This window comes from Labrus bergylta, chromosome 10 (assembly GCF_963930695.1).
Source record: "Labrus bergylta chromosome 10, fLabBer1.1, whole genome shotgun sequence".
In the NCBI taxonomy this organism is placed as follows: Eukaryota; Metazoa; Chordata; class Actinopteri; order Labriformes; family Labridae; genus Labrus; species Labrus bergylta.
In genome coordinates this window covers 593292-610996 of record NC_089204.1, presented here as the reverse complement: position 1 = coordinate 610996, position 17705 = coordinate 593292, and the positions used below count along the sequence as shown (strand labels likewise).

Sequence of the window (17705 nt, the reverse complement as noted above, 5' to 3'; positions counted from 1 at the left end):
GAGTCTGATTCCCTGGTTTCGTTCATGTTTGAAATCAACTCGCGGAAGCAACATGCTTCCGGTTGAAAGATGGACATTGCATTCGTCCAATGAGCGATACCAGGTACCTACCTTTTCCGTTAAAGTTAGTGTCATTGTGTTTTCTTATTTGTTGTTGTGTTTTTTGATTTGTCGTTGTGTTTTCTTATTTGTTGTTGTGTTTTCTTATTTGTTGTGTTTTCTTATTTTCAGAATAAAAAAAAATCAATATTGGAGCAGAGAGTATTTGTGTTGATGTCCTTTATATTCCGAAATGAAATGAGACATGGAGACTTGATTGCAGAGAGGCAAAGTGCAGCATTGAATGAAAGGAGGAAATGGTCAGTTACATGGTGGAGTTCATCAGCTGTGCAGTTGGAGGGGGTGAGAACAGAACAACAGATTAAGTCCAGATTATGACCTTTTGTGTGTGTCGGAAAATCTATGTATTGATGGAATCCAAAACTCTCCAGGCATGATGAAAAGTCTCTGGTAAGAGGCATATTGCTATTGTCCATGTGTATATTAAAGTCCCCCAACAATATTACATTTGGTGAAAGAGTAGATAAATGGGTGAGTAGAGTAGCAAAGTCATTTAAGAAGTCACTGTGTGGTTTAGGGGGGCGGTAGAGTGTAGCAACAATGGTGGGAGTGGGTCCAGGCAACTTAAATACAACACGTTTTACAACATTAGTCAGACATAAACTACAAACACTGAGAGTTTCGTCTTTTTTTACAATACTTACTCGTTCGGGTTTGAATGAACAGAGTTTAAGTCATGCCAGCTAGGTAAAGGGACGCCAGTGGTCCGCCATGTTTGTTTACAGTGATGTCACGAGACTGGTCCAACTACAGAACCGAGGGAGATAGAAGAGACTCACCTGTCAGCACATCAGCTTATAAAAGATATAAATATTTATATATGTATGTTTTATTCCTTCTAAAGGTAGGGAGCCTTTGAAGTCTCAAAAAGTAAAGAAACTTATCGTGTACACATCTATCTTTATTCCTTCACTGTCGAGTTGTTTTTCCATGTACTCTAATTCTGTCTCTAATAGTTGTTGAGATAAAATACATTAAATGCTTGGACGGACTTCCTGCTGGAGTAATTATTTTAAATTTCAATGACTTTATTTCATTAATCATTTGGAGTCCAAACTAAAAGTTCTGTGTTACATATTCTGAACTTATTTTCAGCTGGAAAACAGATTCTGAAGAACAATGTGTGTGTGTGCAGGAGTCGTGCTCTCAGCAGCTGAAGACGGAAGTGGATCTGGGCTGTAACTTCTACGTCCAGGCTGAATTTTAAGCTGCTGATCTAAGACTCTGATAGACACAAACTATACAGACTCAGAGACGGAGGGGATCATCAGGATCACACACACACACACACACACACACATCTTTAGGTCCTGTTGACAAGTAGGAAAGGAGTGACAGGTCGGACTTGAACCAGGGCCAACAGCTTGCAGGACGCTAGCCTCCTCGATCGATAACGCTACTTAATGCCCATAAATAGGTTTGAATGAAGAGGGTCTGGGGGTTTAGTGACTCTTTAACCATCTTCTCTCTGAGGACAGACGACCATCTGACTGACGACTGACTGGTTTCTTCTTAGCCGGTTTCTACATTTTGTTGTTGTGATCTTTTTCTCCCAGGGTTTTTTTCTTTTTATTCAGCTGTAAGATCAGAACCAGAACTAAGCTTACCATGTATTTCTTTTAGATTTATCGTCTGTTAAAGCTGGAAGGATAGCCTCTCTTTAACCCCGCCCCTCTTTGTTCTTCTCTTGTTCATTCAAGTTCATTTAAATTATTTAAGGAAGTTTTCACTGAGCCTGAAATCATCCAATCACAGTTCTGGATTCTCTTGATTATATCTCTGACTTTACTTTTTTTTCCTCCTGACCTCCTCCTCCTCCTTTTCCTCCTCCCTCTCCTCTTCTTCCTCCTCCTCCTCCTTTTCCTCCTCCCTCTCCTCCTTCTTCTCCTCCTCCTATTCTTCCTCTTCCTCATCCTCCTTTTCCTCTTCTTCCTCCTCCTCCCTCTCCTCTTCCTCCTCCTCCTCCTCCTTCTCTTCCTCCTCTTCCTCCTCGTCTTCCTTGTCTTCCTCCGCCTCTTCTTCTTCTCTCCTCTTCCTCCTCCTCTTCCTCCTCCTCCTCCTCTTCGTCCTCCTCCTCATCCTCCTTCTCCTCCTCCTCCTCCTCTTCTTCCTTCTCCCTCTCCTCTTCCTCCTCCTCCTCCTCTTCTTCTCTCCTCTTCCTCCTCTTCCTCCTCTTCCTCCTCCTCCTCCTCCTCCTCCTGTTCCTCCTTCTCATCCTCCTTCTCCTCCTCCTCCTCCTCCTCTTCCTCCTCCTTCTCCTCAGTGGAGCTGTCCTGCCTCTCTCTCTGTATGACAAACTCCAAACAGGGCGAGCCCTGCTTCTACGTGATTGGACGCACTGAGAATTTGCGGTTGGTAACTTTCTCTGATCTTCACTGAGCCTCATCCCTTTCTTCTTCACGTGTTCCTGTAGCTGCTCCACCTGTAGATGGTTCCACAACATTTAAATCATCAGCTAGAGAAACTTGTGCCTTGTGTTTATTTCAAATGAAGCAAAGTTTTATTGTGGCGTTAAAAAGCTGTAGAGTTATGAGTCTCAGATTTTAGTTTTGAATAAGAACAGATTTAATGTGAGAGAGGTCAGCGTCGTTTTTCTGCAGAAGAAAGTAAACAGCAGCACCTGGTGGTTGTCTGAGGAACTGCAGCTCATTCTATTTCTCTTTCTGCCCTTCAGGCCCTGAGGAAGGAGCCCTCTCCCCCTCCTCCTCCTCACACACAGAGGAGCAGGATGCAGATACAGTAACCATGACAACCGCCTCCTTCAGCCAGCACAGGGGAGGAGGTGTTGGTACAGCAGGAGGAGAGAGCAGGAGGAGAGAGTGTGTAACCAAAAGAAGAACAGGAGGAGGAGGGGGAGAAGAAGTCAGACAGTCAAGCAGAAGGAGAAGAAGGAGAACCAGAGGGAGCAGGGGAAGAGGAGTAAGAGTTTACCCAGCCAGGGCGCGCTGGTGGCGCAATGGTTAGGGCGCGCGTCCCATGTGTTGAGACTCTCGTCTCAAGCGGTAGGCCCGGGTTCACCTCCACCCATGGCCCCTTTCCGCATGTCATTCCCCGCTCTCTCTCCCTGGTTTCCAACTCTATCCACTGTCCTATCTCTGTATTAAAGGCACAAAAAAGCCCAAAAATAAATCTAAAAAAAAAGAGTTTACCCAGCCATAGTGCCCCTTCCTGGGACATGGCCCTGCCGGAGGAGAGGTCGGAGGTGGAGGAGTCCGGAGGGAGAGCCAAGGAGAGGAGGAGGAGGAGCAAGACAAAAAGCAGGAGGAGAGTGATGGAGGCCGACCCGGAGGAGGAGAGAGAACACAGCACCACCGGCAACGGCAAGCATTCTGGGAGCTCCGCGTCTCCTCAGAAAGCAACATTTTCCTTCCTCATGCCGTTGAGCGACGAAGATGAGCGACAGCCCCTCGGCGGGAACTAGTGGGCGGTCTCTCTCCCTGATTGGCTCACAGAGAAGATGTTGTCTTTTTTTTTAAATCGACTATATAAGGGCTTTTCGATCGGCCAGCTGAGAGATGACCCGCCTCTGCCTGCGTCTGATTGGACGACGGACAATTTCTGTTTTATGCGGTTGGGTTTTGAGACCTCTCATTGGCCAATGACGTAACAGCGGCACACAGAGCCACCTAGTTTACGAACTGTTTTTTTTATACCCATAATGCCTCTGTGCATCCTGGGACCTGTATCATGAAGCCATATTAGAGTTGAATCGAGCTTCACATTCTGGTATAATGACGCTGGTTCACTTTAACCAGCGCAAGTCGTCATTGTGACCACGTTTTATCACCATGGTAACAGTTGCTAACCTTCTCCTGAGCAGCCGGTTAACTTCATCCTCACCACTGACCAATCAGCATCCATCCTACAGCATCCTTACAGAGACAAAAAGTACGGAGTCTACTGTAGAGAAATCGTTTTTAAAGCGACAGGAGGAATCATGCTAACTTGATAGCAAACAGTCACGCTATCTTAGTTTGGTTGCAGCTTTATTTTCCCTCTCTCTCTTTCTGTTGAATGAAATGTCAGAAGAGAAAAATAATTAATGAGAAAAGTAGAGCGAGCTCCGTGCAGAATAAAAAGTTGTGTTCAAACTAGACGACAATGGAGGAAGCAAATATGTTGCAAAGACTCAGGAGTGAGTGCTGCAGGCTGAAAAAACTTTCTGTGTGTGCGTGCGTGCGTGCGTGCGTGCGTGCGTGTGTGAGACAACAGCAGGTGAACACACACACACTCACACACCTGCTGTCGTTAAACCAGCGTCATGATACCAGACCCTCAGGACCCCTCATGTCGGGGCCGATACAGAGCTGCTCCTCTCTGTCTGCGATGATGTCATCATCTTCATCATCCTCATCATCCTCATCTTCCTCTCTAAAAACCTGTACGCAAACAACGTGAGAACCTTAGAGACTGAACCTCGCCCACCTGTGAGGGTGCCGTGTGTGATTCTGTAACCTGAGCATGTGAATATCACTGGAATGATTTTTTTTATTTTTATAAACATGTAAAGGCTCAATGATGTTATTATTATTCATATTATTCATATTATTGTTATTAGAGATTAAATAGAGATGAACTGATTTGCCTGCTTCCTTGTAAAAAATAAAATAATATAATAATTTAACCCTGATGATGTAACAGAGCCATACACACACACACACACACACACACACACACACACAGTTCAGGTCCGGCTGTGGTCCTGTTGGCTGTCAATAATCATAACATCGCCATGGCAACCTGGCTGACAAGGATGCCCTGTTTCTATAGCAACAGCCATGGAGGAGCAGGCGTCGACCTGTGGCTCCGATCATCAAAGTGCCTCTTTTTATTTCAGCCTCCGTCTGCACAGGGAACGCCGCCATGACACATCACATCACTTCCTGTTCACACCACATCACTTCCTGTTCACACCATGTCAGCACTTTGGGACCCTGTTTTTGATTACAATAGAACTGAAGATCTGACTCAATGGATCATTAAATTAACAGATCGTATCGTTTTAAATCTCGTGCTATCAGAGAACATATTGACGACCTTCATTTAGAAAATCGATGGTTGCAGCTGCTTCTTAAATGCTAACAGAAGATGTTTTTATATTTTACATTTTAAGACATTTCCCGTCATTGTGTTCCTGAACTTCAGTCCGGATCCGCCCTCTGCTGGGATCAGGATGATCCACCTAATTCTACCTGAGTACATAATCTTCTGACCAACCCAATTTCTAGATCATCCAATTCGATTTCTTTAAACCCCCGACCCCCGTGTACCACGAGCGTCCCTCAGTCATCAGATCGATAATTAAAGATGTAACGTAATTAAATTATTAAGATGTTATTTCTTTATTTAACCTCGGATTTAAGAAGGGACCACTTCCTGTTTAAAGGAAGAAAATAACTTTAATGGTTTAAGTTAATTAATTAATCAGTCAGTTTCATATCTTGAAAGAAGTAAGTTCTGGAAATGTTAAACAAAAAAACACACAAAGTCCTGAATTTTATGTGTAAAATTTAATATAAAAAGGGGTAAACAATGAGGTATAGATGAAAAAGATAAAGAATATGATTATTATGATCAGGATAATGCAATTATAATGTATGGTGACATTATATATTTAGTAATGAGATAAGACGCAGTATTGTTTGAATGACTTAATCAGAAAATGGTCAAAAAGGAAAAAGTTTATAAACGAATTTTGGGATTCTATTTGGATTTAAAGGAGGGCTCTGAATAGACACGACTCATTAATCTTCCAACACCCCTTGCCACCAGCAGTCTTACTGTGAGATGTGTTCGATTAAACTCCGCCGGCTGGTCCCGCATTTCAGTCTCTGGCAAGCGGTTCTTTTCAGGCCCAGAGAGGTCCACGGGCCAGATTAGATGCTCTTGACACCTTGGTCGGAGTGTGCAGCTGGGATGGAGATTGTATGTCGGTTCAGCCGTCGTCTCAGAAGCTCCAAGGGGATCCAACAGGGAAAAAAGTATTAAAGAGTCTTTTGATACGTCGATTTCCAATTCAGATTAACCGGATCTCCATCTCAATGAATCCAAACTAAGGAATTGGCGTTCAAAATTGAAGAGCAAAAACTTTAGAGAAGAAAGTTCAAAAGACTTGCTTGAGCCAGAAAGAATTGATGTTTCCAAAAATTGTGCGTGAAAATAAAAGTTCAGCAGAGTCGTCACTACGGCACAAACTTAGTGATTCCGAAGTCCGAAGAGAAGCGAGCAAGAGCTGAAGCTCTAATCTTCAACAAACCCAAAAAAACTAAAAACCAAAACTGGAGATCTGAGCTCAGTGTGAACTCTTATCAGCTGGATGAGGGGAGGGGGGTCTGCAGGAGAAGAAGGGCCGCAGGAGAAGAAGGGCCGCCCACGGGTGACTCCCATTCTGACCGGAGGACAATTGTTTAAACTAAACCGAGTTTACTCAGTAAGATTAAGAATAAGAATCTAAACATATATACGTCACCATACATTCATTTTGATATTATTTCTATCAGATCCACATTGATGTAGGTTCACGTCATATATTTAGACAAACATTTCTATCAGATTCATGTTAAGATGAAAATCACACCATCTGGGAACATCCTCAGCTAATCCCAGCCTGTAGATGAAAAAAACCATGTTATACAGTCAGCATTCTTAATAAGACATATTAATAAAGTAGGAGAAGAAATTGGTGTCTTTAAATAACTATATATATATATATATATATATAATATTAAAGAGTATGCTTTATAACACATCTAAATGTATAATTATGAAGGTTACGTATTCATGGATATTCTAACACTCGATGGCAATAGCGCTCCACGTCAAATTCCTATTAAAACTAATATAACTCTTATTCCTATTCTGAAAATCTGATTTTGAGTTTAAAAAGATGATTATAATACATTCAATGTGACAATTACAAATATCTAGACGAAGAAAGACATAAATGTTCATTTGATACAGAATTGAACGCTGTGGTTTAATCAGTTCTTCAGCAATCCTTCAACAGATGGTCAATTTTACGACTTTGCAGAGACTGCTTTCGGTCATAGTTCATGTCTTTGGGGTCAATTCGTAGATAGCAGAGTGTCCTGTTTCCGCTCGATTGTTTATTCCAGGTGTTGTAAAAGTTCATTATATCCTGTCTTCCAGAGCCTGTCTGAGAGGGAGACAGGCTCAGTTCCTTTGTTTCTTTGTACAAAGTAACCCAGACGTTAATCCACAGTCCTGAGTCTTGCAGGAAGAGAGGTTGTAAAACATGGCTGCTGATAACGGCTACAAAGACGATCAGTTTCAGGGTCGATGCAGAAAACATCCATCACATCATGTTATGACGAATCAAACATTATTTCACCATCTGTCTGTCACCTTCTCAGTTACACTACATCTCCCACAAACCTTTTGTGCTGCCCTTTAGCCCTGCCCCTCAGCCCTGCACTCTCTATGAGGATTATGATCTTTGCCTTCTATGCATTTTCTAAGACTGTCAGCTGATCGGTTCGATGATCAGCTGATCGATCGGAGCTCGGACTTTATGGATCTGCTCCAAAGACAAACAGGAAGCAACGAGGTCTGAACAGGAAACAGTTTGGTCTTCAGACGGCTGGAGGACGGTCACATGACTGTACTGTTTGTTGCTTTAATAAAACTTTAAACTGAGCTCTGAACAGTCAGCTGACTGCATCTGCCTCATGTCGTCGCTCACTGTTTACGTGTCTGTCTCGATGAGTTTGTCATAAACTTCTAGTTTAAATCATTAATGACTGCATATTCAAATGGACAGAGTGTCTCCGTCTCCTCCCGTTGTGAAACCAAAACACACCAAGCTGGCCGCCGACCTGTTGAGCGGGTGACGTCCTTTGTAGATAAGGTACATGCAGAAGGCAGCCGATTGGTGGAGTCTCAGTAGTGCCCTTTTAACTTCCTGCTAAAAGGTCAAAGGTCGCTCAGGTGGAATCAGTCCACAGCAGAACAGGACATGTCCACGTAAACACGGCTCTGACAACAACACAGCCAGCGGGACTCGAGCTTCTCACTCATTGTAGACAGTCATGACTCAGAGACACATTTACACAGGATAGACTGGATTTATGATATATTTATGTGGAACATGTCGCATATTCTTCCTCTTAAAAATTAAGATCTGTCCATCACCTCACATAGAAACAACCTCAGGAAGAGACCACCTACAAAGTCTGTTCCGTCAAATGTCGCTTCTCTAATTGCCTGTAAAAAAAAATTGTCCATGATTGATATTTATGATTCCAGATCGGGAATACTCCAGCAGTAAAATAATCGTAGTGACCTCACACACTTGATGATTATTTGGACAAATAACTGGTTGCGACCATAGACTGTAAATAATAACAAGCAGCAAATCAGGCCACGCCTCCCGCCGCCCCTTTTGTTTCAACACAAACATCATCCTAATAGGAATGCAAGAGTCCAGCCAATGAGTCACAGAGAGATTCAAAATGTATTTACAGATCAGAGACTCAAACACAGACGATAACAGAGGAGACGTTTTCACAGCCGAGGGATGATCAGTGAAGTCAAAGATGAAAGCTTCAGAGCAGGAAGTGACAGGACACATCTGAGGATTTCATTGGTCGTCCTCCTACGATTTCATTGGTCGTCCTGCTCCTATTGGACAAATAAACAGCTTCAATCATAGAGTCAAGACGTAGACTCTGTCAGTCCTCAAGAACACAACAACACAACACAAAGACACAACAACCAAACAACACAACAACACAAAGACACAACAACCAAACAACACAACGACCAAACAACACATCAACACAAAGACACAGAGACACAACAACCAAACAACACAACAACACAGCAACACAAAGACACAACAACACAACAAGACAGAGACACAACACAAAGACACAAGACAGAGACAAAACAACCAAACAACACAACAACAAAACAACACAACAACACAGAGACACAACAACACAAAGACACAACAACAAAACAAAACAAAGACACAGAGACACAACACAAAGACACGAACAACACAGAGACACAACAAAACAACAACACAACTACACAGAGACAGAGACAGAGACACAACAACCAAACAATACAACAACAAAACAACACAACAACACAGAGACACAACAACCAAACAAAACAAAGACCCAACAACCAAACAGCACAAAAACAAAAAAACACAACAACACAACAACACAACAACACAACAACACAAAGACACAACACAATGATACAGAGACACAACAACCAAACAACACAAAGACACAACACAAGGACACAGAGACACAACAACCAAACAACAAAAAGACACAACACAAAGACACAACAACACAGAGACACAACAAAACAACACAACGACACAGAGACACAACAACCAAACAACACAAAGACACAACAGCACAACAGCCAAACAACAAAACAACACAACAACGAAACAACACAGACACAACAAAACAAGACAAATACACAACAACAACACAACAACAAAACAACACAACGACACAGAGACACAACAACAGAGCACAACAACACAAAGACACAACAACCAAACAACTCAACGACACAACAACCAAACAACACAAAGACACAACAAAACAACACATATAAACAACAACAACACAACAACAAAACAACACAACGACACAGAGACACAACAACACAACAACACTAAGACACAACAAAACAACACAGATACACAACAACAACACAACAACACAACGACACAGAGACACAACAACCAAACAACACTGCTCCTATGGGACAAATAAACAGCTTCAGTCAGAGTCAAAACACAACACAACACAACGACACAGAGACACAACAACCAAACAACGCAACAACACAAAGACACAACAACCAAACAACACAACAACACAAAGACACAGACACAACAACCAAACAACACATCAACACAAAGACACAGAGACACAACAACCAAACAACACAACAACACAACAACACAAAGACACAACAACACAACAAGACAGAGACACAACACAAAGACACAACAACACAACAAGACAGAGACACAACAACACAACACAAAGACACAACAACACAGAGACACAACAAAACAACACAACGACACAACAACACAAAGACAAAAAGACACAAAGACACAACAACACAACACAACAACACAACGACACAAAGACACAGCAACACAACACAGATACACAACAACAACAACAACAACAACAACAATAACAACACAACAACACAGAGACACAAAAACACAACAACACAGAGACAAAAAGACACAACAACGCAACAACGCAACAACACAGACACAAAGACACAACAACACAAAGACACAAAAATACATCAACACAAAGACATAACAACACAACAAATCAACACAATGACACAGACACACAACAACCAAACAACGCAAGAACACAAAGACACAACAACACAACAACACAGAGACACAATAAAACAAAACAAAGACACAACAACACAGAGACACAACAACACAACACACAGAAACAACAACAAAACAACACAGACACAACAGAAGGACACAAAAACACAAAGACACAACAAAATAATACAACGACACAGAGACACAACAACCAAACAACACAACAACAAAACAGCACAACGACACAGAGACACAACAACCAAAACACACAACAACACAAAGACACAACACCCAAACAACACTACTCCTATTGGACAAATACAGAGCTTCAGTCACAGAGTCAAGACTGTCAGCCCTCAAGAACACAACAACACAACACAACGACACAGAGAGAAAACAACCAAACAATACAAAGACACAACAACCAAACAACACAACAACACAGAGACACAAAGACACAACAACACAGAGAGACAAAGACACAACAACACAGATACACAACACAAAGACACAACAACACAGAGACACAACACAAAGACACAACAACACAACAACACAGAGACAAAAAGACACAACAACACAGAGACAAAAAGACACAACAACACAAAGAAACAACAATACAACAACACAAAGACACAACAACAAAACAAATCAACAACATAACAACATAACGACACAGAGACACAACAACCAAACAACACAACGACACAGAGAGACAACAACCAAACACCACAAAGACACAGCAACCAAACAACACAACAACACAGAGACACAAAGACACAACAACACAGAGAGATAAAGACACAACAACACAACAACACAACAACACAACAACACAACAACACAACAACACAACAACACCACAACATAACAACACAACAACACAGAAACACAACAACACAAAGACACAGACACACAACAACCAAACAACACAACGACACAACAAAACAACACAACAACAACACAGAGACAAAAACACACAACAACACAGAGACACAAAGACACAACAACACAGAGACACAACAAAAAGACACAACAACAACACAAGAACACAGAGACACAAAGACACAACAACACAGAGACACAACAAAAAGACACAACAACAACACAAGAACACAGAGACATAAAGACACAACAACACAGAGTCAAAAAGACACAACAAAACAACACAACGACACAGAGACACAAAGACACAAAAACACAGAGACACAAAGACACAACTACACAAGAACATAACGACACAACAACACAAGAACACAGAGACACAACAACACAAAGACACAACAACACAGAGACACAACAACACAACACAAAGAAACAACAACAAAACAACACAGAGACACAACAGAAGGAAACAAAAACACAAAGACACAAGAAAACAATACAAGGACACAGAGACACAACAACCAAACAACAACAACAGCAGAACAACACAGAGACAAAAAAACACCAAAATACGAAGACACAACAAAACAAAAACACAAAAACACAAAGACACAACACAACGACACAGAGACACAACAACACAACAACACAAAGACACAAAAACAACACAACAACACATAGACAACAAGACACAACAACACAAAGACACAATAAAAAAAAATAATGACACAGAGACACAAAGACAGAAAAACACAACAACACAGAGACACAATAAAAAGACACAACAACACATATACAAAAAGACACAACAACACAAAGACACAAAGACACAACAACAACACAAAGACACAAAGGCACAACAACACAGAGACACAACACAAAGACACAACAACACAACAACACAGAGACAAAAAGACACAGCAACACAAAGACCCAACAATACAACAACACAAAGACACAACAACAAAGCAAATCAACACAATGACACAGACACACAACAACACAAAGACACAACAAAACAACACAACAACAAAGACACACAACAACCAAACAATACAAAGACACAACAATCAAACAACACAACAACCAAACAACACAGCAACACAAAGACACAGAGACACAACAACCAAACAACACAACAACACAACAACCAAACAACACAACAACATAACAACACAACGACACAGAGACACAACAACCGAACAACACAACGACACAGAGAGACAACAACCAAAAAAAACAAAGACACAACAACCAAACAACACAACAACACAGAGACACAAAGACACAACAACACAGAGAGACAAAGACACAACAACACAACAACACAACAACCCAGAAACACAACAACACAAAGACACAGAGACACAACAACACAACAACACAACAACACAACAACACAACAACACAACAACACAACGACACAGAGACACAAAGACACAAAGACACAACAACACAAAAACACAAAGACAGAACAACACAACAACACAGAGACACAACAAAAAAATAATAACACAGAGACACAAAGACAGAAAAACACAACAACACAGAGACACAACAAAAAGACACAACAACACAACAACACAGATACAAAAGACACAACAACACAAAGACACAAAGACACAGAGACACAAAGACACAACAACACAAAGGCACAACAACACAGATAGACAACACAAAGACACAACAACACAGAGACACAACACAAAGACACAACAACACAACAACAAAGAGACAAAAAGACACAACAACACAGAGACAAAAAGACACAACAACACAAAGACACAACAATACAACAACACAAAGACACAACAACAAAACAAATCAACACAATGACACAGACACACAACAACACAAAGACAACAAAACAACACAACAACAAAGACACACAACAACCAAACAATACAAAGACACAACAATCAAACAACACAACAACCAAACAACACAGCAACACAAAGACACAGAGACACAACAACCAAACAACACAAAGACACAACAACCAAACAACACAACAACACAACAACACAACAACACAACAACACAACAACACAACAACACAACAACACAGAAACACAACAACACAAAGACACAGAGACACAACAACAAAACAACACAACAACACAACAACACAACAACACAACAACACAACGACACAAAGACACAACAACACAAAAACACAAAGACACAACAACACAACAACACAGAGACACAACAAAAAGACACAACAACAACACAACAACACAAAGACAAAAAGACAAAAAGACACAACAACACAAAACAGAAACACAACAACATCACAGCAACACAACAAAACAACGACACAAAGACACAGCAACACGACACAGATACACAACAACAAAAAAAATAACAGCACAACAACACAGAGACACAACAACACAACAACACAGAGACACAAAGACACTTCAAACAAAAAGACAAAAGACAAAGACACAACAACGCAACAACACAGAGACACAAAGACACAACAACACAGAGACACAACGACACAATGACACAACAACACAACAACACAGACACACAACATAAAGACAAAACAATACAACAACACAAAGACACAACAAAACAACAAATCAACACAACGACACAGACACACAACAACCAAACAACACGACAACCAAACAACACAAGAACACAACGACACAACAACACAGATACACAACAACAACAACAATAACAACACAACAACAAAGAGATACAAAGACACAACAACACAGAGACAAAAAGACACAACAACGCAACAACGCAACAACGCAACAACACAGAGACACAAAGACACAACAACACAGAGACACAACGACACAACGACACAATGACACAATGACACAACAACACAGACACACAACACAAAGACACAAAAATACAACAACACAAAGACACAACAACACAACAAATCAACACAATGACACAGACACACAACAACCAAACAACACAAGAACACAACGACACAACAACACAACAACACAGAGACACAACAAAACTAAACAAAGACACAACAACACAACAACACAGACACAACAACACAACACACAGAAACAACAACAAAACAACACAGACACAACAGAAGGACACAAAAACACAAAGACACAACAAAATAATACAACGACACAGAGACACAACAACCAAACAACAACAGCACAGCAACACAGAAACAAAATAACACAAAAATACAAAAACACAGAAACAAAAACATAAAAACACAAAGACACAACACAACAACACAGAGACATAACAACACAAAGACACAAAAACAACACAACAACACATAGACAACAAAACACAACAACACAAAGACACAACAACACAAAGACACAACAAAACAAAAATAACGACACAAAGACAGAACAACACAACAACAAAGAGACACAACAAAAAGACACAACAACAACACAACAACACAGAGACAAAAAGACACAAAAAGATGACACAAAGACACAGAGACACAAAGACACAACAACACAAAGACACAAAGACACAACAACACAGAGACACAACAAAAAGACAGAACAACAACACAACAACACAAAGACAAAAAGACACAAAGACACAACAACACAAAACAGAAACACAACAACATCACAGCAACACAACAACACAAAGACACAGCAACACAACACATATACACAACAACAACAACAACAACAACAACAACAACAACAATAACACAACAACACATATACACAACAACAACAACAACAACAATAACAACACAACAACACAGAGACACAAAGACACAACAACACAGAGACACAACAACACAACGACACAGACACACAACAACCAAACAACACGGCAACCAAACAACACAAGAACACAGAGACACATTAACACAACACAAAGACACAACAACACAACAACACAGAGACACAACAACACAACACAAAGAAACAAAACAACTCAGAGACACAACAGAAGGACACAAAAACACAAAGACACAACAAAACAATACAACGACACAGAGACACAACAACCAAACAACAACAGCACAACAACACAGAGATAAAAAGACACAAAAATACAAAGACACAACAAAACAAAAACAGAAAGACAGAACACAACGACAGAGAGACACAACAACACAAAGACACAAAAACAACACAACAACACATAGACTACAAGACACAACAACACAAAGACACAACAAAATAAAACAACGACACAGAGACACAAAGACAGAACAACACAGAGACACAACAAAAAGACACAACACAACAACTCAACAACACAGAGACAAAAAGACACAACAACACAAAGACACAGAGACACAAAGACACAACAACACAGAGACACTAAGACACAACACAACAACACAACAACACAGAGACACAAAGACACAACAAGACAAAGACACAAACACACCAGAACACATAGACACAACAAAAGGACACAACAACAACAACACAACAACACAGAGACAAAAAGACATAACAACACAAAGACACAACAACACAAAAACACAGAGAGACAAATACACAACAACACAACAATACAAACACACAAAGACACAACGACACAGAGACACAAAAACACAGAGACACAGAGACACATCAACCAAACAACAACAGCACAACATCCCAGAGACACAAAGACAACGACACAACACAACACAGATACACAACAACAACAACAACAACAACACAGAGACACAAAGACGCAACAACACAGAGACACAACAACAGAACAACTCAACAACACAACAACACAACAACAACACAACAACACAAAGACACAACAACACAGAGACACAAAACTAAAACAAAACAACACAACAAAACAAATATACAACATAGAGACACAAAGACATAACAACACAACAACACAAAAACACAATAACACAACGACACAGAGACAAAACAAGACAAAGACACAACAACCAAACAACACAACGACACAGAGACAGAAGACACAACAACACAGAGAGACAACGCCATAACAACACAACACAGAGACACAACAACACAGGGACACAAAGACACAATAACACAGAGACACAACAACATCACAGCAACACAACGACACAACAACACAACACAGATACACAACAACTCAACAACACAGAGACAAAAAGACACAACAACACGAAGACATAACGACACACCAACACAAAGACATAACGACACAACAACACAGAGACACAAAGACATAACAACACAACAACACAAAGACACAATGACACAACAACACAGAGACACAAAGACACAACAACACAAAGACATAACAACACAGAGACACAACAACATCACAGCAACACAATGACACAAAGACACAACAAAATGACACAACAACACAGAGACAAATATACACAACAACACAGAGACACAAAGACACAACAACACAAAGACACAACAACACAAAAACACAACGACAAAACAACACAACAACACAGAGACACAAAGACACAACAACACAGAGACACAAAGACACAAAGACACAACAACACAACGACACAAAGACACAACAACACAACAACACAGATAGAACAAAAAGATAAAACAACAACACAACAACACAGAGACAAAAAGACACAACAACACAAAGAGAAAACATTACAAAAACACAAAAGATACAACAACACAACAACACAGAGACACAACAAAAATACACAACAACAAAACAACAACAAAGAGACAACAATACAGAAAAACACAAAGACACAACACAACACAATGACAAAACAACACAGAGACACAAAGACACAACAACACAAAGACACAACAACAACACAACAACACAGAAAACAAGACACAACAACACAAAGACACAACAAAAAACAATGACACAGAGACACAACAACACAGAGACACAACAAAAAGACACAACAAAAACAACACAAAAACACAGAGACAAAAAGACCCAACAACACAAAGACACAAAGACAAAGAGACACAAAGACACAACAACACAGAGACACAAAGACACAACAACACAGAGACACAACAAAAAGACACAACAACAATAGAACAACACAGAGATAAAAAGACAAAACAAGACCACAACACAGAGTCACGACAAAAAGACACAACAACAACACAACAACAACACAGAGACACAAAGACACAACAACACAGAGACACAAAGACACAACAACACAGAGACACAAAGACACAACAACACAAAGACATAAAGAAACAAAGACACAACAACACAACAACATAGAGACACAACAAAAAGACACAAGAACAACACAACAACACAGACAAAAAGACACAACAACACAAAACAACAAAGACACAACACAACAACACAGAGACACAAAGACATAAAGACACAAAGACACAATGACACAAAGCAGAGACACAACAACATGACAGCAACACAG

General features: G+C 40.4%; 1 protein-coding gene across 2 annotated transcripts in view; it reads left to right on the top strand.

Moving 5' to 3' along the window:
• The window catches only part of dnajc12 (DnaJ (Hsp40) homolog, subfamily C, member 12), a 101449-nt gene extending 96369 nt beyond the window's left edge, over nucleotides 1–5080 (top strand). For both annotated transcript variants that reach the window (XM_065959548.1, XM_065959550.1), the window contains 2 exons: nucleotides 2384–2471; nucleotides 2795–5080. In XM_065959548.1, coding sequence (XP_065815620.1) covers nucleotides 2384–2471; nucleotides 2795–2801 — 95 coding nt within the window. In that variant the 3' untranslated portion in view covers nucleotides 2802–5080. The remainder of the gene's footprint in view (nucleotides 1–2383; nucleotides 2472–2794) is intronic.
• Nucleotides 5081–17705: the final 12625 nt, after the last annotated feature.